Source organism: Tetrao urogallus (genome assembly GCF_951394365.1).
Source record: "Tetrao urogallus genome assembly, chromosome: 5".
Taxonomy (NCBI): Eukaryota; Metazoa; Chordata; class Aves; order Galliformes; family Phasianidae; genus Tetrao; species Tetrao urogallus.
The window spans coordinates 62,302,417-62,327,748 of record NC_136818.1 but is presented as its reverse complement, the minus strand read 5'-3'; the positions used below and the strand labels follow the sequence as shown (position 1 = coordinate 62,327,748).

The window sequence follows — 25,332 nt, the reverse complement described above, 5'->3', positions numbered from 1 at the left end:
GCTGGAGACCACATTTGCTGGCCAGAAGTCCGTGCCAATTCCTTGAATTCGTCTGTGTGGTTGATGGCAATTTCTATGCCACCATGCTTCACAAACCTGAATCTCCTTCAGCATCATGCAGAGCCCTTCCCTAGTAGCTCCTCACAGTAGCTCTCAAGTACTTCTCTCCGGTGGGATATGGGGGCTTTCTTGGTTATTGGATGTGGGAGGAAGATGTGGCAACACAAGCTAAACATCGCTGCAGTCCCCTATTTCTCTTGCCCATAGGAATTTATAAGGGCTTGTAGATGGGTCTGTGAGCCCTCCTCCGTAAAACTAGAGAGGCTTCTCTTCCTTGGCTCATCAACAGGCTGTGGGAAGGGCCTTTATTTGGGGCTGGCACAGATGCAAAGGTATGGGACCACAGTTCCTGGTCAGGGCATATCTGAATCCAAAATAGTCCCTGAGAAAGTGGCACTGACCCAAGTTGAGGATGTTGAATGTGGGCTGGCAGGCTGGGGCAGAGCGGTTTTGGTGGCTCTTTTCTTGCAAGAAAACTTCTGCAGCTGCCTACATTACACAGAATGGAGCATGAATTCCTATCCCAGGAGAGAGGAAAGCAAGGAAATGACAAAGTGAGGAGTGGGCTTGTCCTTTATCCAGGGTAAGACTGCCCTTCCAAACATCCCAGCTGATAGGTGGTTGCAGCAGGGTACTGCATAACAACTTTGGCCTTAATCACGTGTTCATGCTGCTCTGCCTCTGCCTTGCATCTAAATTCTCTTTTATTACTTCTAATGTTGCTTCCCTTCCCCTTTGCACTCCTCATGTAGCAGCAGTGTTTTAGCTTGTTTTCAGAACCCAGCAATAATATTTCCTGAGACGATTCATTTCTTTAATTTGTTGTTGTTCTGGTGCCCAGCACTTCCTGTACATGCAGAGCTCCCCCCGGACTCGAGAGCCTCTCTGCAGTACATGCATCTTCAACAGTTTATTTTAATCAGGGCTATTGGAATTCTGTAATACTTCAGGCCAATTTCTACAGTAAATTAAGCGCATTCAGCACAACCAAGTGCAGCCAGCGATCAGTCAGAACTGCCAACAGTTTCACACCTTCACTACAGAATCCTTGCTTGACTCCATGTTCCTGGAAACCCATTTTTGCCATCACTGTTTCCAGCAGGAATCTCTCAGTTGCTAGGGGATGGCATTTTTTACACACTTCCACGTGAAATGTTTTTAGCTTGTAGTGGAGAATTACCCATCCAGTATTCTGGTTAATATTTTCTCTATTAAAATGGAAGGACCAGAGTGCAGCGAGAAGCAAATCTCAAGAGGTCTGGAGGCCAGGTTTGATACAGGCACTATCCAGGCATTCAGAGTATGACTTGAGTCTATGCTGCATTTATTTGAAGCTCTGACAATTACAGGCTGTCACAGGAGACTTCCACTTCTACTCCTGACTCAATTACCAAGTCTTATGCTTCTTGTAATATTACCATTGCTGTAAATAAAGTCAAATTCATTCTCTGTTTTCTTCACTCTTCGAAGGAAAAAAGAAGTGGCTGACTTCTAGCAACTAGCATCAAACTGAACCCAAGCCTCCAAGGACCTCTTGGTTGCTTGAGAACTAAATATACTTTCAGAAAACTTGTGGTTATCAATGCACTGAGTTTAAAAAGCAAAATCTCCTTTATTTACTGTTCATTCCCAAATTCTCACTACATCACCTAGTACATGTACTCAAACAATTTAGATACCTTTAAAAGTTACAGATGAGCATCCACAGTAAATGCAGTGCTTAAGCATACGTCCACATAAGATTATGTGGAATGTTACTGTGCTTTCCATAATGCATTCTTTTTTGCATGCAGTCTAGCACTTGTCTTCCTTTTTGGCTGTTACTGCATGCTAAAAAGATGTTTACATTAAGCTGCTCGTGACTCCTGGTCTTTTTCTTAAGTGATTGGTTGATTGCAGCTCAATAACATTTGAGTAGTTCAAATTAGTTTTTGCACTTTGTGTTTGTAGTGATCTGAGCCTGTCTATATACAACTTCTGAATTGGGTCCAATTCCAGGACTCATTAAGAATTCACATGTCAGGCAGTCCCCAATTCCAGTGTAAATGCTTGCTTTCTCTCATTGTCTCCCTTTCCAGCTGGGATTGGAAAAGCTGACTGCAGAAAGAGCAGCTACAGGGGATCATCCTTGGAGGTGCTCTCCTAGGGAATGATAGCCTGCTAAGCCTGGGATTCCCAGACTGTGAAGTGCACACCATAGTGCTATTAGAATATTTTAAGGGTTGCTCTCCTGAATCTGTATCTTGTCCTTACCACATCCCTATGGTTTTACCAGCAAGCATCTCCCAGCTCAGCTGAGCTTCCCTGTCTCAGGCACTTACCCTGACCAGCTGCAGGGCATTAGAGTTCATACCAAAAGAGGCAGGACTGGGTTTTCCATCTTGATGTCAGGTGGGTTTCAAAGACTGAAGTGCAGGAGTAGAGGTAAGAAGGTCTTGGGTGGGAGTGTGCAGTTTCCATGTAGGTACGCATATGCCTCTGAGTCACAGAGCCTATATCTTCTTTTATTGAGTTATCTTTGGTTGATAATGCAATGTTTGTTGACAAGGTGGAATCCTCATAGAATAAGCATGGTTTTCCAAGCCAGGATGTATTTGGTGTTACAAGAGTTGGTGCCACTGGTGTGGGTTTTACAGCAGCAGCCCAGGCATTCCATTCTGCTGCTCTAGATTTTTATTCTACTTAATACTTCACTACTTTTTGTAGTGCAAAATGCGTGAGTAATCCTTGGAGCAAAGGCTTCCTTTCAGCAGTGGATCTCCTTCTCTACTCCTTTATGTTCTTTCTTTTGCCCTACAAACCTTGTGTTGCTTTAGCTGGCCCACCTTCCAGCCTGGCTGTGGGTTTGTTCTGGGAATTGGGAAAACCTACTTTTGAAGCTCAGGTCAAGAGTCCGTCTGCTGTTTGTTTAGCCCCTTTAATGAATCATTTACTTTAAAACAGAGAAATTAGCTGAAGCACCAGGCACAATGGTGTGGTTTTGAGCTGTGGATCCATGGATGCAGCTCACAGGTCAGGTAGGGCTAGAAACTGGGGGAAATGCTTTAGCATGGCACTGGGGTTTAAAATTGAGGTGTGGTGGTGAGCGGGAGCTGTACGAAAGGACCGCTGCTTCGTAAAGATGAATCTTCCAAGGCAATGGCTCTACACAGACATCCAGCTCTGCTATGTGCTGCTAGGTGCCAAAATACGCCGAGATCCACCAAAATTCAAATAGAAAATGCTGTATTTATATGGAGATCTCACCCAGGTTCTGCTGCTTCACGGTAGGTGCTGATGGGGGAGAGGTGAAGTCTGTGGGCAAGCAGGGCTATCACTGATGGCTCATACTAGGAGGGCTCATTAACTCCACAGTGCCATTTGTGAAGATGAAGAGTCTTCTTTTCACAGTGTGGAAATTTTAACTGTGCCCCGGCTAAAGATTACCTTAACCTGCTATAAATTGAGCTGTTTCGCTAATTGGTTTCTTGGTTCATTAACCAAATTGCGTGTATGAGGGAAATGGAAAACGCTCGGAATGAATTTCCCTTGCAATTCTTAATTTAAATGGTGAATAATAATCACATGTTGAACAAAATATGTTATGTGAGTTGCGGCGATGGAGTTAATTTTGTTACTTTGAGATGTTTTGCCACCCATGAAGCTTCCTGGGAAGATGATCCTCAGCATTCTCATTCTCCATTGTGTGACACCAGGAAGTCACTACAGCATAACGTAGTTATGTCCAATTTCATACAGAAGCACTGTGTCATGGGCAGTTCCTCCTCATATATTGTTAAAAGTAATGAGATAACAGAGATAAACAGTAATAAACTTAAAAAGTCAGCTCTACTGCAATGAGTGCTAGTTCTGTATTTCCACTCTCAGCACTGAAGTAATGAAAACAGGATATGTCCTTGCTTTACTCTTTCCAATGCAGTGCACACAGCTAAAAATCAAAGATTAACTCTGAGCAGCTAAAGTGAACAAATCCTACTAATTCATCAAAGCAAACACTGCAGAATTTAATCTGTTTTATGAATTTTCTGCCATTGATTGTTATGGCATGGTTGGGGCATGGGAGGTCATTTGTGAGCACTGAATTGCTAGTTTTGTGACAGTGAAAAAAGAGAGCTAAAAGAAAGGTTACATTACAGAAGATGCTAGAAGCAATTTTTGGAAGACAAATGTATATCATCTAAATTAATGACAGTAAACCTCCAATTAGCTGAATGTTGATGCAGAATTACAGCTTTATTAGGTAAATACATGTTTTCTCAAGCCAAAGGGTTGAGTAAGAAAATATTTAGCTTGCAAACTGTAATAGGGTTATAGGTAGATGAACATTTTCTGTGACTCGGGGCATGGTGACCTCACTGCAGACAAATCTGACAATAACTGCATTACTGCTTCCAAGCAGCCATACAGACAGTGCCATTTATGACCCTGTTCTCTGAAGTATCCCTTCTTTATAGGGGAGGGAAAAATCCTGACTGTGCTGCTTTGTTTTTCAACAAACAGCTTAGCTTTTGTGTTAGAACAGAGGTTTCTTCTTCGGCTCAGTTTAAGAAGTTTTGGCACAAGCATTTAAGGTGGGACTACTAAACTTGTTTTATTTAGTTTGCTTTATTGAATACCTCTGAAAATGTATGTCAAAGCTGCCCTTGTTCCTTTTGCAGTTTAGGCATACTAAAATACTTGAATTATGGAGTTATTAGGGCAATTTACTCCATGGAAATGTTGAAATTTTCATGCAGATTGCTTTGATGTGGAAGGTGGGGTAGTCTCTCAAAAGCATCCTCCCGCAGTAGAACACTGCATTTGCTGGCATTCATGAATCCTTGCAGTTTACCTTTGGCTGTGTGTAGGAGTCTGAAGTCATTATGACCTTGAATATTAGCAAGGAAAAGATCTCGCTTGAAAACCAACCAACAAAAAAGCCACTTTGGCATTTTCCCTTAAGGTCTTCTCCACTTCCTACGCTGGTGCATAGGAACTATAGGACTCTACAGTTCAGCCCCTCAGTCCCTTGAATATTTCTCAATGTCCATAGCCACTCTTACAGAGGCACAGTGATGGGAACATACCCATTGCTAGGTCAGATTCAGTTACATCATGATCCTAATTCTGGCCAAAAAAACTGAGTGCAGAGAATACCGCATTCTTCCTGGCAAACCATCCTGGCTTCTTCAGCCAGGGATCTTCCTGAGCTTGGAGCAGGCTCTCCACAGTCTTGATTAATGCCAAGGCTGGACTTACCCTCCATAAACTCGCCTAATTGCTTTTTGGAATTTGTGCTCTATAACATTGGGTTTGTGTCATTTAGGTTCACAATTTAATTGTGCTGTGCAGAAAAAAACATCTTCCAGCATTCATGTTAAACAGTCTGCCCAGTAGTTTGGCCACCCAGGACTCTCCCCAAGCATCTTTTGGAAGCTGTTTGTGATTTTTTTATTATCTTTGGTTTTAGATCTCAATCATATCATGCTTTTACTGGCAAATCCCAACTTATTAGTCTCTCAAGGTTTTTCAGCAGTGGACCCTTTCCTGGGCCTTTCTGGGTCAGTGTTGTTCTTAATATATTTCTGTATATTATGCAGAAGTATCCATTAGATAGTATAATATACTTTAGCATGGAAATTGAGTTGAAGGAGTTGTTGAGGTACATTTTGTTTTTTTTATGTTGCTTACTATGTGTTTTCCTTGTTCTTGGCTCTGCTCCTTTGTCAGCCTGGTCTTCTGCCATTTCTCTATAATTCATACTGTGTTGGTTTTTTTTTCATAGTGTCCTCTGATGTATCTTTACCCCATCATATTTCTGGGATGGCCATGATATCATTACCCTCCTACTGCCCTTTGTAAAAAATAAACATTATTCAGTTCTTCTATATCAATCAGAACTTGCAGAATATTGCTTGGGTTGCTATTTTTATGCTGCACATATAAATGCATTCTTACTTGTGTTGACTATTCTTTGCAATTATTTTTTTTTGAACCTGTGGAATTCAGTGACACGTCTTCGCTTTGTGTGCACTTCCTTATCAGGTGCCATTGTGTCAGACCGCCTTTCTGCTGCCATCTGTCACACAGATAGCAGAATGTTGGCTGGGAAGTTCAACCTGTGACATTGTGGGCCGAGATAATAACATAGGAGGTATTACTTTTGGAGCAACCCTTGTGTACACATCAATTTTCTGCAGGTTTTACTTGGAGGAGGAGGGAAGGGTGGGCATTCAGGGAATGGAGACTCTCACCTTCAGGGGCGTTAGTTGTGCTGCTCTGTTCTGGTGTGAATGGAGCCACGTGTTCCTTGCAGGCCTGCTTGGTCACTGAAGTTTTCTCAGTAAAGCTTTCATCTCTCTTCTGCATTTCCCTGCACAGGGACTGCTCTGTTGGGGAGGGATTATTTTTATTATTGTTTTTTGTTTAATGAAGGCTTTTGTCCCACTGTACTCCATGATCTCCCATCCTGTCTCTCAGATCACTCTTGTTCTGAAGGCTCTAAGTTGTATTTTCAACCCACGTAACCAAAGACAAATAGCTGTATATGTTTCTTGACCCAGATCAGAGGCTAGATACCAACCTGCCTTTTCCTTAATTCATTTTTTCCTTGCTTCGATCCCCACTGATGTTTATTTTACATTTATAGAAATCTCCGAGACATTTAGCAAAGGCTTTGGATATAAGGTGAATTCCAAAATCCATAGCTTCTCTTCATAACGTGGTTTTCAACTGAAATCCTCTTGAAAGGTCACTTGGAGTCTTGAAATACTTGAGCATTTAGATTGTAGTTGATTTTTCTAATGGTGATTGACTAGCCAGCAGGCTCTTCTACTGGAAACAGAATAAGTGTATTTTGTTTTGCTTTTTTATTTTTTTTTTTCTCTTGTAAAACCCACTGGAATTCACTCAGAGGGTGGTGAGGCACTGGCACAGGTTGCCCAAGGAGGCTGTGGATTCCCCATCCCTGCAGGCATTCAAGGCCAGGCTGGATGTGGCTCTGGGCAGCTTGGGCTGCTGGTTGGCGACCTGCACACAGCAGGGGGTTGGAACTGGATGAGCATTGAGCTCCTTTGCAACCCAGGCCATTGTGCAATTCTATGAAATTCTGTAGTATTGGTGCTGGTACAGCTGCAGTATGTACAGATGGGTGCTCATGGAAATGACAAGTGCATGAGGCAGTAGTTTAGAAATGTTGTGCATGGAAGAAATCACTTTGTATGCTTGCATTGTAGTTAAAAGAAAACTCTGTATGTAAATGTTTGATGACTGATTCATTTTCACAGAAGATGGGCATGGCAGCATTTAAGTTACAATAGCTGTGTGCATCCCCAGTGTCATCCTGTGTGACTTTATTGTTGGCAGCTTGTTTGTATGGGGCTTTCAAGAGAACGGGCTTGCTCATCATACTAATTACATGGTTTTTATATTTGTGCAGTTGACTGTGGACGTGTTGTATGGGATAATTAATTCATAGCTCGAGTCTTGGTTTGATATCCTTTCACCAAATCTGGCTGAAATAAGGGTTGCCAAATTCGTGTTTCTACAGGTAATCCTAAATAACACATAGTTTTACAGGCATTTTATGATAGATTAAAACACTGAATTGACTTGGGGTGCCGGTGGGGGAGAGTGGGAAAGTACCATGTAGCCAAATTCTTCAGTATTTTTCTTATTTCAGCACTCATCTGTCTGTGTGTGTGTTTGATGCAGCTCTAATTAGTCTCCTTTAAGCAGCATGATGAAGTGTGTAAATTTTCATGTGTCATCTTGGTTACTGTTTTCTCTTTGAAATCAGTATGTCTCTTCTGCTCTGCTTTTAGCTTGTCCTTAAAATACTTTTCCATTTAGCTTCCAGGCTTTAATGATCCAGCTTTGCATTGAAAAAAAATGCAGAGTATTCAGTTATGGTAGGAAAATATTAATATCAGGTGGTGACTTTTTGGGGGGGAGAAGATGGATCACGTAAATAAAGCAGTCATCGCTCAAAAGTTAACTTCAGGTTTTTGGTTTCTCCAGTACAAAGGGCTGAGTCTCTTCATAAAAATGGACAATCAGAAGCACTTTTGGGAGCTTGGAGGCAAAAATAAAACAGCTCTGTGTACCCTTATTTGAAACATTCAGAGTCTGGTTTTTGTAATGAGTGACTTTAAAGCAAATTCTGTGTCTTTTCTGGAAGAGAATTAGCTTTATCTAAGGCAATCAGTGTTTATTATAATTCCTGCATTTGCAGAGCAGATTTTAAGAAACCTACTATTTTGAACTTTTTGGTATTGGCCACAATTAAATAAAGCCTTTTCCTTTGAAGAACATCTAATGGTTCTTTTTACGTTTGTATTAAATATTCTGTGGTACTGTGTAGTTTGGTACCATCTTCTACTTGGCAGCTGCACAGTAGCTGTTTACTCACTGTCTTCTGATTAATTCTCTTGCTATTCCAGCATGTAATATACCTCATTTGTTTAGAGAAAGGGAATACATTTCATATTTAAAAACCCTTTTACTGCAGTTACTGCATCTTTGCAGATTTAATTAGGTCTCAGTCCCTTCCAAATCATGCAAGTCAAAGGTCCTGTCTTACTTGTCCCTGGGGCATCGTTACAAAATGTCCCCAGATGGAGTCTAGTTTCTAACTGATGACTTTACCATATAGGGGCTAATTATTTCTAATCTTACACATTGATGGGACTGTATTTTATGTCTCTGAACCACTGGAACTGTTAACTGCCAAATTATCCTCCACTGTAATATGCGGGTTATGTCTCCATAAAACAGACTGACTTCACAAATGACAATCCCTTCCTACCAGGCTCTTGCATTTTGAGACGTAATTATTTCTGGCACACAGTTCCATCTGATGAGCCCTTGCTAATCTACATTATTATTTGGGATAACCGTTACTGCCTGGCTGCAGGCACAGGCCTAGGCTCTGCTCTATGGGGCAGCCGCATGGCTGTGCTCAGCCCAGCCTCCCACTGTTGCCTTTCATTTTTATGAGCAATAACCTCCATCGGGTCTTTAAAAGAAATGACTCAACACTTTCACCTTCTGGAAGGGAAAACCTGTATTTTGAAGTCTGTAACGCATGAAGGTGTCGGAAGCCTAATCTAGTATAAGCTGTCTTCAGTCAGCCCTCTTAAGCACCGGGAAAGAGAAATGAATATCTAAAAAGCACCAAATAGCTACAATTGCACTTGGATTTCATGGCTGTGTGTGATAGAGGTCAGTAACATGAAGCTGTTTATTTCATCATAGAAAAGCAGTGCCTGTTATCAGAACTTGCTGTAGGCGAAGGTATTGGAAACTCATTTAAGTGACCCGCTCCATTACGACTTCACTTTGCACATGTGAGATTCCTACCCTGCTTCTCTCTGTCGCTTCTGCCCCAGCCCATCGAGCTGCTTTTGGGGTTGGCTCTGCAGAGCAACAGAGCATGAAACGATGATAATTTGGGTTTAGTATCTTCCAAACCTTAATCCAGTAACGGCAAACCAGAAGCTGCGTTAGGAAAGCAGGGGCCCTGGAAGATTGGACTTTGGAAATTTTGGGCCTCTGTCTCAGTTGGTTTCAGGGAAGTCAATAACGCCTTATTGATTTAGAAATGACTTTTTAAAACAACAGAGAGCTAAATGACAGTGCTGTGTGAAGGGGAGGGAGCCTTGCAAAACCTGGCATTACCCAAGGGCTGCCACCTCCAGAGGCACTGACTGGTAACCAAGATATGGAGGCATCAGTGCTCAGCTTGGGGGCTTAGTAAAGGAAGACTGAAATGCAAAACCCCACCATAAAAATGTGGGTTGATAAACTTTGCTTAAATGCTGAATGAAGTAGATAATTCTGTATTTATATACCTATCAGCATTACTATTATGGCCAATGTGTTAATACCAGTATTACTGTAACTAATGCAGTAATACATTTAGAGCAATAAGATAGTACTAAATCACTGTGACAGATACTAGACTGACCTTCCAAAATAATCCTTTCAGTCTAGAATATGAGCAACATCCTTGCCCTTTTATTTCAGATAATATAAAATCACCTGCTGATATTTTTGTTCATTTTCATGATAGATCACTGTCACCCCACGAATCATCCCCACAGTGCATTTATTCATTTTTAACTTCTTTAAAAGAAGTTCAATATCCTGAAAGCCTGTGATTTGACTTAAGTGTGCTGAGATGTTTAACCCAAATGAATATGAACTTGAGCATGCAGTTGTCTGCTGCTCCAGGTACCTCTGCAGTGCATTCATGTGTAGTGTTGGTATGTGCTCTAGGTTTGCAATTAACAGAATATATCAAGCAACGTGCAATTGCTTGATATATGTGCAAAGTCCTGAATTTCCTTTTTCTTTCTTGTATTTGAACTTAGTGTTTTGAGCAATTAAAGCAGGACATGAATCTCGTAATGATCTAATGTTGGATTCAGCTGGTAGGATTTCAATAATACTTTGTAATTACTTTGTAAATACTTCAGTTGTAAGAATGGGGCGTTTATTCCCAGTTCTCCTGAATAATGCAGCACTCTCTAGAATCAATACCTGTGTATACACATCTGTTTATCATTCTCACTAACCAAATTACATGAATGGATCATGGTGAACAAACCACAACATCTTTAAGCTCCAACAGGAGAATAGATGTCTGTGGCTTAAAACAAATGGTGCTGGTTTTCAACCCTGCTCGTGTCCTCATTGCAGGGCTGCTGTCAGTGTGCTCTCATCACAAATTCATGCGTGCCCTAGCAAAGGGTAAACTGTCCTCTGTTTTTCCTTTGGACTAAAAAGTCAAATCAAGATGACTTTTTTGAGTAGAAATGAAAAAATGTCTAATGCAAACAGCTGAATAATAGCTTAAACCACTCCCTGCCCAGTAAAACAATGGAAAGCAGTAGAAGTAACATCAAATAACCCAATAAGGACATCTACCCTAACCTGTCAGCCCGCAACATTAAGAAATAAAGATTATGTTGTTGTGCTGTCAGAAAGGGGAACAGAGGGCACATGCTTCTTGGAGAAGCGAAATCTTTCATTTCTAGGAAGGGTTATAGTATGGTCTGGTTAAAAGTGAAGTGCTTCACTCTCACGTCTACCTGCAGTGGTTCTGTAGTGTATGGACAAAGGACAGAGAAGGCTGAGAGTTGTATTTTCTAAAGGATTCAGATACCAGGTAGAAGGTACCCATATTAACTGAGTCCACGTGACTGGCAGTGAGTAACCCCGTGGGCACAGTGTGTGTGCAAGTCCTTCTCTAGAAGGTCATGTTAATAGTTGCAGCTTACTAGAGGAAAGTACAGACTGTTCCAAAGGTGTTTTTTTTTTTTCTCTAGTGCTTTCACTTAGGGTTAGAGAAGGCAAGGATGGAGAGTCATGCTGCATGGTATGAAGGTTCCACAGGGAACTAGCACAAAACAAAGCATGGAAGCCCTGAAATACAAATGATGTGATGACCACAGCAGTCAGATAGACTCTTATGTGGAGTCTAATGTCTAATCCAAATTTCCAGTCTCCCCAGTAGGAAATTCCACCCAAATCTCTCCTTTGCCAGGGTGTATGGGCTTGTAATGGCTCTCTGCCTGAGGATGAATCTCCCCCATTGCACAGAGGTGCTTGCTCTTGGTCTGAGGTAGGGCAACACATGGTACACAAGAGCCATCCAAACTGAGCATTGCAGCTCAGGGTGTATCCTGCATGGGAGCTCTTAGCATCCCTTTTGCTAATGCTCTTTAATGTCCTGTAGCTCATTCTGCAGCTTCTAGTGGGAGAGTTTAATGGTAGCTAATGCTGGAGAGAATGATAGTGGTGACCAAGAGGTTTTTGAAAGCATATTCAGCACAGTCTGTCTTCTCTAACTGCTGAATGTGAAGAGACTCTGGGGATCAATTCTCATCCCAGAGCACCCGGCAGAAAGACTGCAATTGAGAGGGGCCAGCATTTGGCTGGGGAGCTGTGATGGATGCAGAGTGCTGCTGAATTACGTAATGGCTTATGCGCTGGCTGCGGATCAGAGTTGCTGAACAGAGCAACTGTAGGACAAGCAAAGTGGTGATGGTAATCATCCATAACAACTTAATTCTGCCCTTGGTAGATGGTTTCTTCAATGTGTTGTTATACTGGCCTAAGCTGTTCAGTTATTGCTTCGGACCACATTGTTCCAGGTATCCTCTGCAGTAAAATGTAGGTTTCCAATGCTCTGTCTATCATAGGAAGACAGCTGTTCCAGTTATGCTATGTGACTTTAAACAGGGCAGATGTTGTACGTGATTATGTCTAAGGTGCAGCAGTGCTGAGGTCAAACAGCTGCAGTATCATTAGGTCAGTCTTCGGAATTTCACTTTATGGTTTTGAAAGTTCTCTCAGATTCCATAATCTTTGCATGAGCTTTCTGTATTGTTGGTTTGTTGTTGTTGTTGTTGTTTGTTTTGTTTTGTTTTGTTTTAAGAGGATGGAAACGAAAAGATGAAATTGAAAATACAGGCTGCCAAGAAAGAAGTGGTTTTGTGAGGAACAGAGCTGATGAAGGCCATGAGTCAATACTCTGAGTCTCCCTTTGGTGCTGCTCTTTCCTCCCTGCATCTTCTCCATATCCCGTTTTATCTGTCCCCAGTGTTTGCCTGCTGCTCCTGGACAGGATCTGTGGTCCCTCTGGCGCTGTGGGTAACATCAGTGGCCAGTAGGAAAGTTTGTCAGTCAGTTGTGAGTCAAAGAGAGGAGAACCAATGAGCTTCTCTCTGGGGTGGCCTCTTGTTTCCACAAAATCATTTCATCTGTTTATTTACTTTTACAGTGAGATAAGTTGTTGACCCTCCTGTTACGCTGGTTGAAGCAGCCCATGAGATCCAAAGTCTGAGGTTGGACAGATGGAAGGACTGAATGTAAATCAAGTTTGTTCTGAAAATCAAGTTAAAACTGGATCCAAGTAGAGGGTACAGTAGAGAAATGTTTTGTTTTGTCAGCTTTATTTATTTGTCTGTTACTTTCAATTTATTCATGGGTAGTAATTATTTAGGATAAAAGACAGGTCTTCTAAAACATAGGGACAAATTTCATGCAAGCATAATTGTGCCTTGCTATCCAGATATGTATTTATGGATGTAGGTATGTGAATGACTTTATTCATAGGAGTAGCTCCTGGGAGACAACTACTGTGAATATAACTACTCGCATTTTGAAATACTTCCCAGATTGGTTTTGCATCAAAAGGTGTTGGGGAGTTCATGTGCGTGTTGTGAATGTAACACCACAGAGCAGGGAAATTGCTGCAAATAAAGCAAAATGCATTTTCTTACCCATCTGTTGCAGATCTGATGTTGCTGAACAGAATAATTTGGTGGAAAAGCTTTTAGTTGTGCACAAAAAAAAAAAAAAAAAAAGACATACACAAACAACCAGGAGTTTTGGGTTGTTGCTAGGCAGCAGGTTATTTCTACTTGGGAAAGCCATTGGGTCTGGCTGGGCTGCTGTGGCTTTGGGTCCGTGGGTGCTGGTGGATCCCAGTCCCACGTGTTCTCATTCAGGTGATGTCTGCTGCCAAAAGAGAGCCTGAAAACTCTTAATGTCATTACTTGCCAACTGGTACTTAGGAGACACTAAAAGTTAAGGTTAAATTCTGCACCGTCCATTTTTTTAACTGAAAGACTTTCTTTTATTAAAAAAAAAAACAATTACCAATTATCAGTTCTACTGAACCTAGCAATGCCCTGTTTTCTCTTCCAACGTGTTTCTGTTTGAATCTCTAGAATGATCTGTGTTTCTAAACCTACTGCAGAGGAACTCAAAAAGGTGATGATCATGGTCTAACAAAGCACGAAAGCGTGGTAAAAACACTCTGTAAACAAAGATTTGTTTTACTGTCCCCTCAAAAGGTAAATGTAGGTATTATCTCACCAACTGGAAAGTTTTATGTGGTAGAATAATTACCACGTTCAGTTGTGTGATGCATGGTTAGTGCTGAGGCAAGTCAATGGCGGCTGAAAACAGTGGGAGCTGTGTGCTCTTAAATTATGTAAAATAAAACTATTTGCTTCATCACTGAGCTAGAGCCTTGGAAATCTAATGTTTTAGGCTTTGCACTTATTTAAATCGTAGCTATTTAATTGTTCATCCTCTGAGCACTGAATTTTTCTTTTAGTTCTAGCCTACTGCATCCAGTATAATCAAGCAGTTTTTGATGTCTGCAATCACATCAGTTAATGCGAATGACTTTCCAGAAAGAAATAATATCTCAAGTATTATATGAAACTGAATGCTTCTATTATACAAAAGTAACATGAAATGTCTGTATTAAATCTGGCATGACTGGTGCTGGAACTGAGTTTAGTTCCATTGTACAAACCTTTTAGTGTCAAATTTGGCTCGTGCAAACATCCTGTATTTTTTTGTTGTTGTTGTTTTGGTTTTGTTTTGGAAACAGAATTGGAGTAATATAGATGTGTACTGGAATCAATTATCTTGATATCTTGACAAAAGTATCTGTACCAACAGCATCTATCACCACTCTATTAAGAGTATTAACAGGAAAGAAAATCAATAAAGCAAAATAACCCGCAGCAAGGATATATATAAAGTCACCAAATGCATGCATAGCAGATAGTGCACAGGTTTTCTCTTGCCAGCTTTACAGTTTCTTATCTTAAAGTCATGCTCTCACAAAAGCAGGCGAGATGTAAGAAACACTGAATTACCTCTAGCTCCTATTATGCATAAGATGCTTTAGGCAAATGCTTATAATTGCTACCAGTTCTGAGTAACACCAGTGGAATTTTTATTTAGAAAACTCATTTATGCCTTGTAAAATTTTGCGTATGTTATGACCTCTACATGAATACACATAATAATGCTGGAATAACTGCTCATAAATACACTTTCTGGCTACAATACTGCTTTTCCTTTGTTTGCTTATGCATAGTATTTGTTATGTTTACAGTCACTGAAGGATTTTTTGGCTGTCTTAAACATTCTTGTGCCTTCACAAACGGACGTGGTCACTAAAATATGGATGCCTTGATAAAACACTGGGAAAGGGACTTTGAGAATGGTAGAGGGTCCCTTCTAGTACCTCTTTCTGTATGAAATGATTCTATTACTTACACCTTATACTGACATGCCAAATAATGGTACAACAGATTCTGTGGGAAGACTTTTCTTGGGTGGGGGGAAGCGATCAAACCACAGTTCTGACAACAAACCAAAGTTGTCATCACCCTTACCTGTTGCTAGTGCTTCCTCATGGCTCTTACCTCATTTTGGGGATAGAGCACCTTGTACTGGAATCAGACTTGAAAGGATTTCTAGTAGAGTGTCCTCATCTCCTAAGAGAGTTGGTTGGTTGTTTTGCTTTGCGTAATCCTCTTTGGAAAACTTGTCCAAATTATATAAAGTATCCACTTCCCAGAATCCCAGTGAAACATATGGACAACATTGCTTTTCTTTTAGCAGTGCAGAGAGAGACCTGTCTGCCAGTCATCAGAGTGGGAAGCCATGGAGCTTTTAGGACTTTGCTTCTTATTTAACCAGCACTGGGGAGCTCAATGACTCACTCTGTATCCGAGGTTTTTCCTTATGCTCCCACAGGAATGAATATCTGTGACGCTTATGACATTTCTTCCATTTCTGCAATGAAAGTACTGAAGAAAAATAATGGAAGAGTATGATTTCGCTATTATGTGATATTATCCTTCATCATCATCCAATCCAATTCTCTGCGCCTTAAATATCCCCCCTCTAATAACTTCTCTTTGAGCTTCCCCATTCTATTCCTACTGTATTTTATACAGATCTCTGAAGAGCTCCAGTAGGGAGCTCCGATGCCAGACCATCTTATTTAGACTGAAGAAGTGGTATCGACGTCAGTTTAAATCTTCATGTGTGCTCCCATTTGAGTCTTTGGCCTGAGTTATGCCCACGCAGCTGGGCTTCAGCAGGTCTGCTCCTTCCGGGAACTGACATTTGTTAGTGTAAGTTTGTGCTGCCAAGAGAAACCTAGAAATGCTTTTATCCCTGTACAACTGAAAATTAAAACTGCCTCTCCCTGCCCCCTCCCCCCCCACCCCCCTCTCCCCCAAAAATACCCCACAACCAACAAATAGATACAAAACAAACGAAATATCTTGGTGGAGCAGGCCAAAACAGAAATGAGAAAGTCAAGAACGTGCTTCGTTAGCTCTGTGTGTGTGTTTGTGTGATGGATATGCTGGGGGAGATTCCTCGCTTTATTAGGTGAAGATAAAGAGTAATAGCAGCGTATAATGAAAACAAGATATTTTTCTCTTATGCATAGGTGTCAAGATATAATTCCTGTGCTCTTTCTAGCCCCCTGATGAGCACCTTGCTTCTAATGGCACGGATAATGAGAGATTTACGACTTCTGGCTTTTTGATAGCAGACCAGAACTCATTTGTCCGTTCCGTGGTGGATCCTGTAATCATCTCTGCAGGCAGTCAGCACAGCTTCAAGGTGTGCAAGCAGGGAAAGATAATTCAGTTAACAAATCTCATGGTGCTACTTCTAATAGAAGACAATCCATCCTGACATCTTAAAAAAATATTTCTCTATTTTGTTTACATAATGAATCCTGTTCAAACCAAAATGATTTCAGGCATTACTTAGTCTGATTTGAAAACCTTCCCAGCACAGCTACCTTAAAATACTGTTATCTTTGTACAGCTGCATTAAAACGCTTTATTTTGTGGCAGTGTACTTGTTTGTATTGGCTTTGGCTTTTTTCACTGCAAGAAAGATTTCAAGAAAAGAGCTGGCAGCGCCTTTCTCTCCCTTTAAATCTCTATTGCATTTTGACCCCCATTGTAAGTAGGTGCCTGGTACTTGTAAGAAGAGCGCAGCAGAAATACTGTAGTGGGACTGATGTACTCTCCCTCTGCCATTCTCTCTTGATGGGTGAGTACAGCGTGGTTTCTAGCTTTGTTTGAGCTTTCAGGGTGGCAACACGTGCTCCTTAAGTATCTTCACTCAGGAAAAAATTGCTGTCTGTTCTTACATGAAGGTAGAATGTCAAATCCTGAGGAGATGAAAATGAGGTGTATTTTTATGAGAATACGTGAAGGGAGTAAAATCCATGTGTGGCTACGAGGTCACCTTCCTTCCCATCCATGCCTGCGCCCCATCTTCACTGGGGTGCCGCCCTCAGACCATCAACAACACAACGCCTCACCTCCTCCTAGATCTTAACATCACTTCTGAAGTCTTAGAATAATATCCCTACAGGATGGCGTGACTGTGCCCATGCCAGCACCTTCTGGAGACACATCACGTTGACCACTTAAAAGCAAGCTCAACGTCCTCCAGCAGATCCCCTGTAAATCAATTTAATATCAGCAGGGACATAAGTACAATGAGGGATTTTCAGCACTTATCCATCTCTCCTTTTAGTGCTGTGCCTGTGAGCTGTAGCTTGGTTGTTGGAGATTTATTTTAGAGTTGACATCTCTCTGCAATTTTATGATATTGTTTCTTTATGACACATGAAGAAGACCAGGAGAAGCGGATTTGGTTCTGGTGTTTATTCTGACTTGGCTTTCATCTTAGGCATTTCTATAATGTCTGGATAGTTTTTCTGGATGACTCACTTCAGATTTCAGGAAGTGAATAATGATCTCTTCCAGCCCTTACAGAGACGGAAAGCAGTGAATCTTTAATGATGACTTTGTTTTCCTCATGGCTTCCTCAGGTATCTGAATTAAATAACCCATAGAAAAATTCAAATAAATACAGTGTTTTAAACAGAAGGAAGTATAAATAAATGCCTTCAAGTTGGTTTTAACAATATGGTTTATCTGAAGATAACTTAATGTAGGAATAATATGTATCAGGAAAAAAAAAATAGGTTTAAAAATGTTTTAAGTTATGCTGAAGACGTTGTATTAAGTGAGTGATTGCTCTTGTGCTTGGCCCTACAGTCAAGCCATCAATGTCCTTTAGCTCCCAGTCCTGAGGGGGAAATCTGAGTCTCTTTGGGTGACTGCTGGACCTAGGAGGAAGCCCAAGACTCCTTGGAGGTCTTTTAGAAGATGTGATAAAGATCTAGAAAAACAATCATTTTTCAATTCTCCCCTTCTTGCACCACTGTGTATGTTCTGCAGAGCTGTTTTATGGCATTTTGAGGGAAGTTCAAGGAGTTCATTTTGAGGTGATGCTGGTGGCACAGACGGGACCTCAGACGTGATCAGCATGGGTCTTTGAGCAGAGCAGAAGAGATCAGAAGCGCTGACATGAGTTTGAAATTTGTCAGCATATGAATAGTAAATGAATAAAATATGCAACTCTCATGACAAAAACCAGAGAGGAGGCCAGGACCAGCGCTCTAAAGTGATTCCAGCCCTTTGTGGTGTCACACTGGCTGTCACCAAAGGCCACCCCAGCACAGCAGCCTGCAGGATCTCCAGCAAGGACCTGAAACAGTGGCAAAATGGTGTTGTATGTTGCTTGTTTTCATGTATGTCTTGAACTTCGTGCAAAATCATTTTTGGCTGCAGACCAGAATGTCTTGTGTGTGCTAAATAATCGCAGTGCACTATTTTTCACCAGCATCCTCACCTTTGCAATTTATCTGCAAGCTGAGCTCTGAGTACATATTTTCTGAATCATTATCTGAGCTGGCTGCCAGTTGGCCTGAGGCAGACATCCAGGCACTCGAGACTGGGAGAATTGGTTCCAGCTGCACTCTGTAATTAGGAAAACCCTGGTCTGTAGCCGGATGTCCAGATGCCTTGCCAAGGAGTATATCATTAGGTTCAACAAAGAGTATTGGGGGCAGGGGGACTGAAAACAGCGAGGGTGCAACAGGACAAAGTTTATATGCCAGTGTTTGCTCCTTTGTTTCTAATCACATCTCTCGTTTGTAAGCTGGAGAGGTGGGTCGCAGTGGGAAGGGGAGGTTAAGCAAATCCTCAGGATTTCAGCTCAGAAACAAGTTTCTTATGCTCCCCACAGAGATGGAAAGTATTTGAAATGCTGTTTCTTTTATGCTTCTGCATCAAGGAAAGACTGTACTTTGCGTTCTTTGTGCAACAAGAGTTACAGTGCAATATGTTTTGTCAGCAATGAGAATTTGCATGAACTTTCTGCTTGGGACACAGCTCAACCCTTGTGCTCCCCAAAGAGTTGTCATTACAAACATAGATTCAAGCTCTTTTGTAAGAGTTTGTTTTGTTGTTGATGTTAGTTAACAAATGTAAAGCTTCTAAGATGATACTTAATATTGGGAAAATGACTGGACCTTTTGCCACCACTACCATTTATTTAGTCTCTTTCAGCAATCAGATTGAGTGACTCACCAAAAATCTGGGAATTTTGAAGGAACAGAATATCTGTAGTAACATGAGAATATTATTGCACAGTATAGGGTACACAAGGCAATGTGAAACTCCCCTCTGGATGATTTAGCAAAGAAAATACATACTTCCTTCACATCTCCAGAAACATCTACTTTTTTGAAGTTAAGCAAGAATTAACTAATATATTTCAAAATGTCTCAGTGAAATTGGAAGGTCTTACCTAGAGATTATCACAGGAATTTACTTTAAGAATAATTTACAGATTACACATAATAAACTGTTGTGGACTTTGATGACTTGTTCTTGTTGGACCCTGTAGAATTCAGTAATTTCTCTTCTGCTGAAAATACATTTGAATGAACTTCACGAAAGACCATCTGGCAAAACATGGCTTTCTGGGTCTGATTTATCTCCAGCCAACCTTTTTGAGTTCTTTGCACACTAGTTGACGTTCACAAGTTGATATTCTCCTGTTGTAGCTTCACAGCTCCATTTGAGACAACTGTGGTTTTCTTACCGTAAAGTGTTTGAGGAAAACAGTTGATAGCAAAGTTTTTGCTTTAATTACATCTTTTTTTTTTGCTTTAATTACATTACGCTTTGTTTCTGAAAACTCTAAATTCCCTGATGTCTTGCCTTAACTCAATCCAACAATTTCTTCCTTGTCCTTCTCTGCAAGTTATTTCCTATCTAGTTGTTTAAAGGTCGACATTATGAATGTATCCTCATGTATTCACCTGGGTGCTGATATGCTGGTTGTTCTCTTTCCATAGAGCCCACCTAGCAGTTACCATCTCTGCTGCAGCACCTCCTTTTCACCATGCATCTCAACCATGAGGAGCAGGCTCTGATGGTGTCCCTCTCATCTGTTTTGCCACAGTTACTGTGCTCTTGTTCACTGCATTTTCATCCGTTTAAACTGTGTTATTTCTTTGTAAAAATAAGTAAAAGTGCACTGAGCCTTCAATTCCAGCTACTTTCTGGATTCCTTTTTTTTTCCCCTTTCTGTGGCCAATGACTCCAGATGTTTTCTCTGTTCCTCAGGACTTTCTGTGGCTCAAGGAGAAGGGCAAACCTCTTTTTTTTATTTTCCTACCAGCTATGTGTACATACAGTGGCATTGGTGTTTTGGAGGTGTATCGGTGAAGTACTCCTTTAGTAAAGGAGAAAGTTCATCAATCAACCTGTTCTGTGATTGCTGTCCCATGGTGAGACTTCAGGACAGAGCTGACGTGTTCCCCCTCTTTCGTTTCTACTCTTTATAATGTCACAAAATTTCAGTTCAAATAGAGAATTTTTGGAAATTAACCTCCAGAGGTTGTGTTTATTACCATATGGGAAGTAATGTCGTTTCTAATTAACGACTGACAGCCAATGGAATGCACCATTGCAGTGTCCCGGATTCTGTGTTACGTGGTAATTAATTTTTGTAAAAAGGGTAAAAAGAAGCTTAGAGATTGATATCGTAGGTAGGATATCATCACTGAACTGGAAATGGCATAATGGTATTTGTGAGTATTATTCAAAATTACTGCAGTTCTTTAAATGTTAAGACAACTCAGCCCAGAATAGAGGAGTCTTACAGCATCCAGTCCATGAGCGCGCTTGTTTGTGCTCTCGGGTTCTGTAGATGAGGCAGAAGGGAAGTTTGTTGAAGCCAATTCCCATCTCCCCTACTTATCCCACACACATGCCTTGCGTACAGGTGAACCAGTGGCTGAGAGATACAAGCTGTGCTCAGACCTGTACAGGTTGTGCAGCTGTCCCCAAATGTGTCTTTGCAAAGCATCCTGGCAGTGCCCAAACTCCTCTCCTGAGAACGGGGGAAATGTGATCCTTCCTATAGCCAGCTCCCAGGGCAGGCAGATCACTTACCAGAACACTCTCCCTCCTGCTTGCACTCTGCTTAAAGCCACACTTTATCATCCATCTCCTCCAGGACGCCGGTGATAACATTTCTTTCCCTGTGTTTGTTTCCTAGGAGCAGCATGGAAGCAGTGGGGCAGTAACAGGACATGCACAGGCCAACAGCAGGAGAGTGCTGTGGAGAGAAAACCAAGCTTTGCAGAGGTAGGACGAGTAGATAATAGGTAGATAAGAATCAGCAGAAGGCGTTTAGATTTAAAAACAGATGCTGGATGCTGAACAGTGTGTTTAGGCTTGATTTTTGTTTCCCTGTGCTCAGCTTACATAGCCAAAAAGCCAAATAAAATGATAGCTAAAGAGGCTGTGAGTCAGTGTGCTGTTGTTGGGGGGGAAAAAAAAACAACATGTTTTGTTGGGGGAAAAAAAAGTAATAAAGACCTCCCAGGGGTTTAAATCAAGTAGTATCCCAATTACCAGTGCTCTGTCTCCGATGTTCCCAGGATAATGCCTGAGGTTTTCTATTCACCACAATTACTTGGTGTAAGTGCATGCTTTTTCCGCAAGATGCAATGAGGCTTGAAAACTCCCAAAGAACATAGAATCGGTTGATCAAACCTTAAAGATTCACTTCTCTGCCAAAGGTTGGGAGGAGGGAAGAGTATGTTTACTCAAGCAGCGAAAGAAGTGAATTACCTAAAATTTGTATCCGAAGCTAATAGAGATAAGTTTTGACATGTTTTTGGACTCTTGCATGAAGTTTCCATCTGTACAGCCCTTAACAGAATAAATAAATGTCATATCAGCTTCTACAGCAAGTGATGCCTCCACAAAATAAAGCGTATCGAGGAACCTTCTTCAGGCCTCGTAAAAATCTCAGGGAAGTCGAGAGTTTTAGAAGTCATGAGAAGGTCTTAAACCTATAGGTAGAAGTAAATACAGTGCAGAAAACGTAAGGCAAATGTTTTTGCAAAGAAGGAAGAAAATGCCTTCCCTGGGGCTGTGAAATTATTGAATTGTCAAAACCACAGGCAGCTGGTTTAAAAATTGATAAAATTTACCTGACGTTTCACCTCGTTAATAAACTCTTGATCCAACTCTACTTATTTGGGTTCCCAAAACAGCCTTCCCAAGAGCTACAAAAGGAGCCATTATTCTGTGTTATTTCCATGCACAAGGGATGGGAGCTCAGTTATGGTTTTTCCCTTGGGCTTCAGAGCAGGGTGAAATACTGGTTAAGCACTGGCATTGATTAGCAGATGATATGGATGCTGAGAGCTGACTGAGATGAATGCACAATAAGCAGGAACAGTACAGGCTAGCAAATGGGACCTAAACTCTAAATTAAATTGAATGAACTTTCATTACAGAGCAAATCCTCTGATTTTGCATGACAATTCAGTGGGCTTTTTATCTGTTAGGATTGCAAAATCTAGGAACCTGGGGCAGAAGCAATCTAATCAGCCAATTTAGAGCAGCACAGAGATGCCTTACTGCGTATCACCTGTGACGAGCTTTGTGGATGATAAGAGCTGGAGATTTTCAACTCGGGTTTACTCCCTGTTAAATAGCTTTAACATAAAAGCACTACTTTTATCCCATCAAATGAAGCAGCATATGGTCTGTCAAGATGCTTACTGCCATGCTCAGAAACGTGAATGTGGGCCACAGTCAGTCCAACTTGGACAATGTGGTTTTGCATTTGATGAGCAAGAAGGAACTGATGAATTAAAATCGTGCCTGTAGCACTTGTAGGAAATAATACCACCTTAATCAGAGGGAACATGGGGAAGTTTTTCCATGCTTTTTTTTACCAGTCAGGTCATAAAGCATCAATGACAAATGCCCATGTACTCCCTACAGCACATGATGGCACACACGTGAACCTTCAGGCTAATGATCTGTAACTCACTTGAATGCATTTAAAACCCTAGCAGGCCATAATGAAAAGAGCAGACTTCAATATTGTCAATGCCTTCAATGGGTCAATTTTTTAAAAACATAGCCGCCCCAAATCCCAATTGCAGCAATGGGTTAAATACTGCAATTAATAGTATAGGATACACATTTTTAATTCAAATATATTTTTAGGCTGGATAAAATATTTACTGGAGCCTCCCTGGCAATTCAGAGCTGACTTTAAGAATGCGTGCTTTAAGATGGAGGGGGAAGTAGTATGAATAGAAATTCAACAAGAGATCTTGAACAAAACTGTCTTGTGTGATAGATGAAAAACAGTTACATATGTTATGATAGAATATGTTGATAATTTGAATCTTTTCATTTTCAGGAACCTCTGTCATCAACAAATAGAAAATTGATTTCACCAATAGTCATTTCACAGATGATTGATGAGACTAAACTGAAAGAAAATCGGTCTGCTTTGCTGATGCAGGCTGTGACCCCCCAGCCCAGCGCGTGGCACACAAAGCAATCTTTGACTAAGGATGGTTCAGTAAACATTAACAGCACGTTTGCTGTACTTGCCAGCCGATTAGAAATTCAATCATCCTTAGGTGATACCACCTCTCCATCAGGCTGTCCCATCGCAGATGGAAAACAGTGTCAGAAGCAGAAGGGTTTTGCCTCCATAACCATTACAGCCCGGCGCGTCACTGCAGGCTCCAACCATCCAACCTGGGGACCCAGGGCTGTGCTGGAGCCCCATGCTGTGTCCCCCACCTTGAGTGAGATCCCTGCTGCCCTCCACCACCGACTTTCACCTGACCAAGCAAACCCCAAAGTCACTCCATCACGGGCTTCTGATTGTTGCTCGAAATTAAGTAGAGAGCTGCGTGAGAGGTTTTTCAGCCTCAGAAACGGGGAGAATGGTGTGGGTCTTCAAAGCAGCGATGGGAGAGAGAAAGTACCGCCTTCATTCACCTCATCTGTCCGCCTTCAGGTTTCTCAGCAGTGTCCAAATCCCATCTATTACATAGACAAGTCACTCAACGTGTGCCTTGACCGACCTCGAATTAAATGCCAAAAAATTTATAGATCAGCGTTGTCCTTCACTATAAATTGTAGTTCGTCTAGATTAACAGCAGATGGAGTAGATGGTATAGGTAATGGAGAGTCAATAGAGAAGATGCTTCAGATAAAGCTCCTGAGAGAAAACAAGGCTCCACGCAGAACAAACAGGAGTGCACGTTTAACAGAACGTAATGTAATTAATAAACAGACAACAAATGAAGGCTATTTGGTTACTAAATGCCCTTTGACAAGAGTCTGTGCCTTTGAACTTCCAGCATCTGGGCATGCACCCAAAGGACCTAACAGCACAACAACTACAAAGCAAGATGATGATAAGCAGTCTGGCAGCTATCGCACTACATTTTCTCTCCATCTTTCTAATTCAAGTGGTGAGGCAGGTAAGTCATTTCCATAAGCCTCAGTCTGGTGGAGCAGCAATTCAGGCTGGAACAGACCCACCACACTGATTATACGTGAGCAGATAACAGTAATCTTTGCTTCTGCAAAAGCATGCTTAGTCAGAACACAACACAGACATTCACAATCTCAGGACTACTGTGAATATATCTGCAGTGCTAGTGATGCGTGCTGCTCACCAGGTGACAGAGAAAACTTTGCCTGTCTTCACAACCTCTGTTTTAACCTTTTGTAAGTGTAACTTATTTATTTTTCTCTCAGCAACGTGCAAGTGTTTAGCCCCCAAAATAATTCTTTCTTTGCAGAAGGGCTGAATTTCATGATGTGAGATTAAGAATGAGATGGCTCCACTGAGCTTGATTTTGTGCTCCTTATAACTGAAAATGAACAGATTTATTATTTAGAAAGGCCACAGTAATAAACCTTGGCCTCTATAAGCAAAGTGAATGTTTTGCAAAGCTTTAGCACATTTGTTCCTAATATCTCCAAGCGTTTTGCAAACTCAGTATTTTCTTCACAACGTTGCTCTCGGGAAAGTGGCCGTGGGGATTGCTCTGTGCCCAGAATGGTGTAGCTTCCACTGCACTGGGCTGCAGCAGCTATGTAACAGTGCAGTTCAATAACCACAGCTGAGTTTATTGACTCACCAGGAAGGCAGCGTGAATGGGAAGAATGTCAGTGAGAGAGTCTGGTTATTGCCAAATGTGCTAAGGTTAGAACTTACCTCCCTTATATCCTGTGACCTTGG

At 41.3% G+C, this 25,332-nt stretch overlaps 1 protein-coding gene across 1 annotated transcript in view; it reads left to right on the top strand.

The window, feature by feature from the left end:
• Window positions 1-25,332, top strand: part of LOC306947161 ((E2-independent) E3 ubiquitin-conjugating enzyme FATS) — a gene marked incomplete at both ends in the record, with an annotated part of 61,990 nt that overhangs the window by 9,149 nt on the left and 27,509 nt on the right. Inside the window, 2 exons of the mRNA XM_079536390.1 lie at window positions 21,313-21,401; window positions 23,485-24,565. Coding sequence (XP_079392516.1) covers window positions 21,313-21,401; window positions 23,485-24,565 — 1,170 coding nt within the window. The remainder of the gene's footprint in view (window positions 1-21,312; window positions 21,402-23,484; window positions 24,566-25,332) is intronic.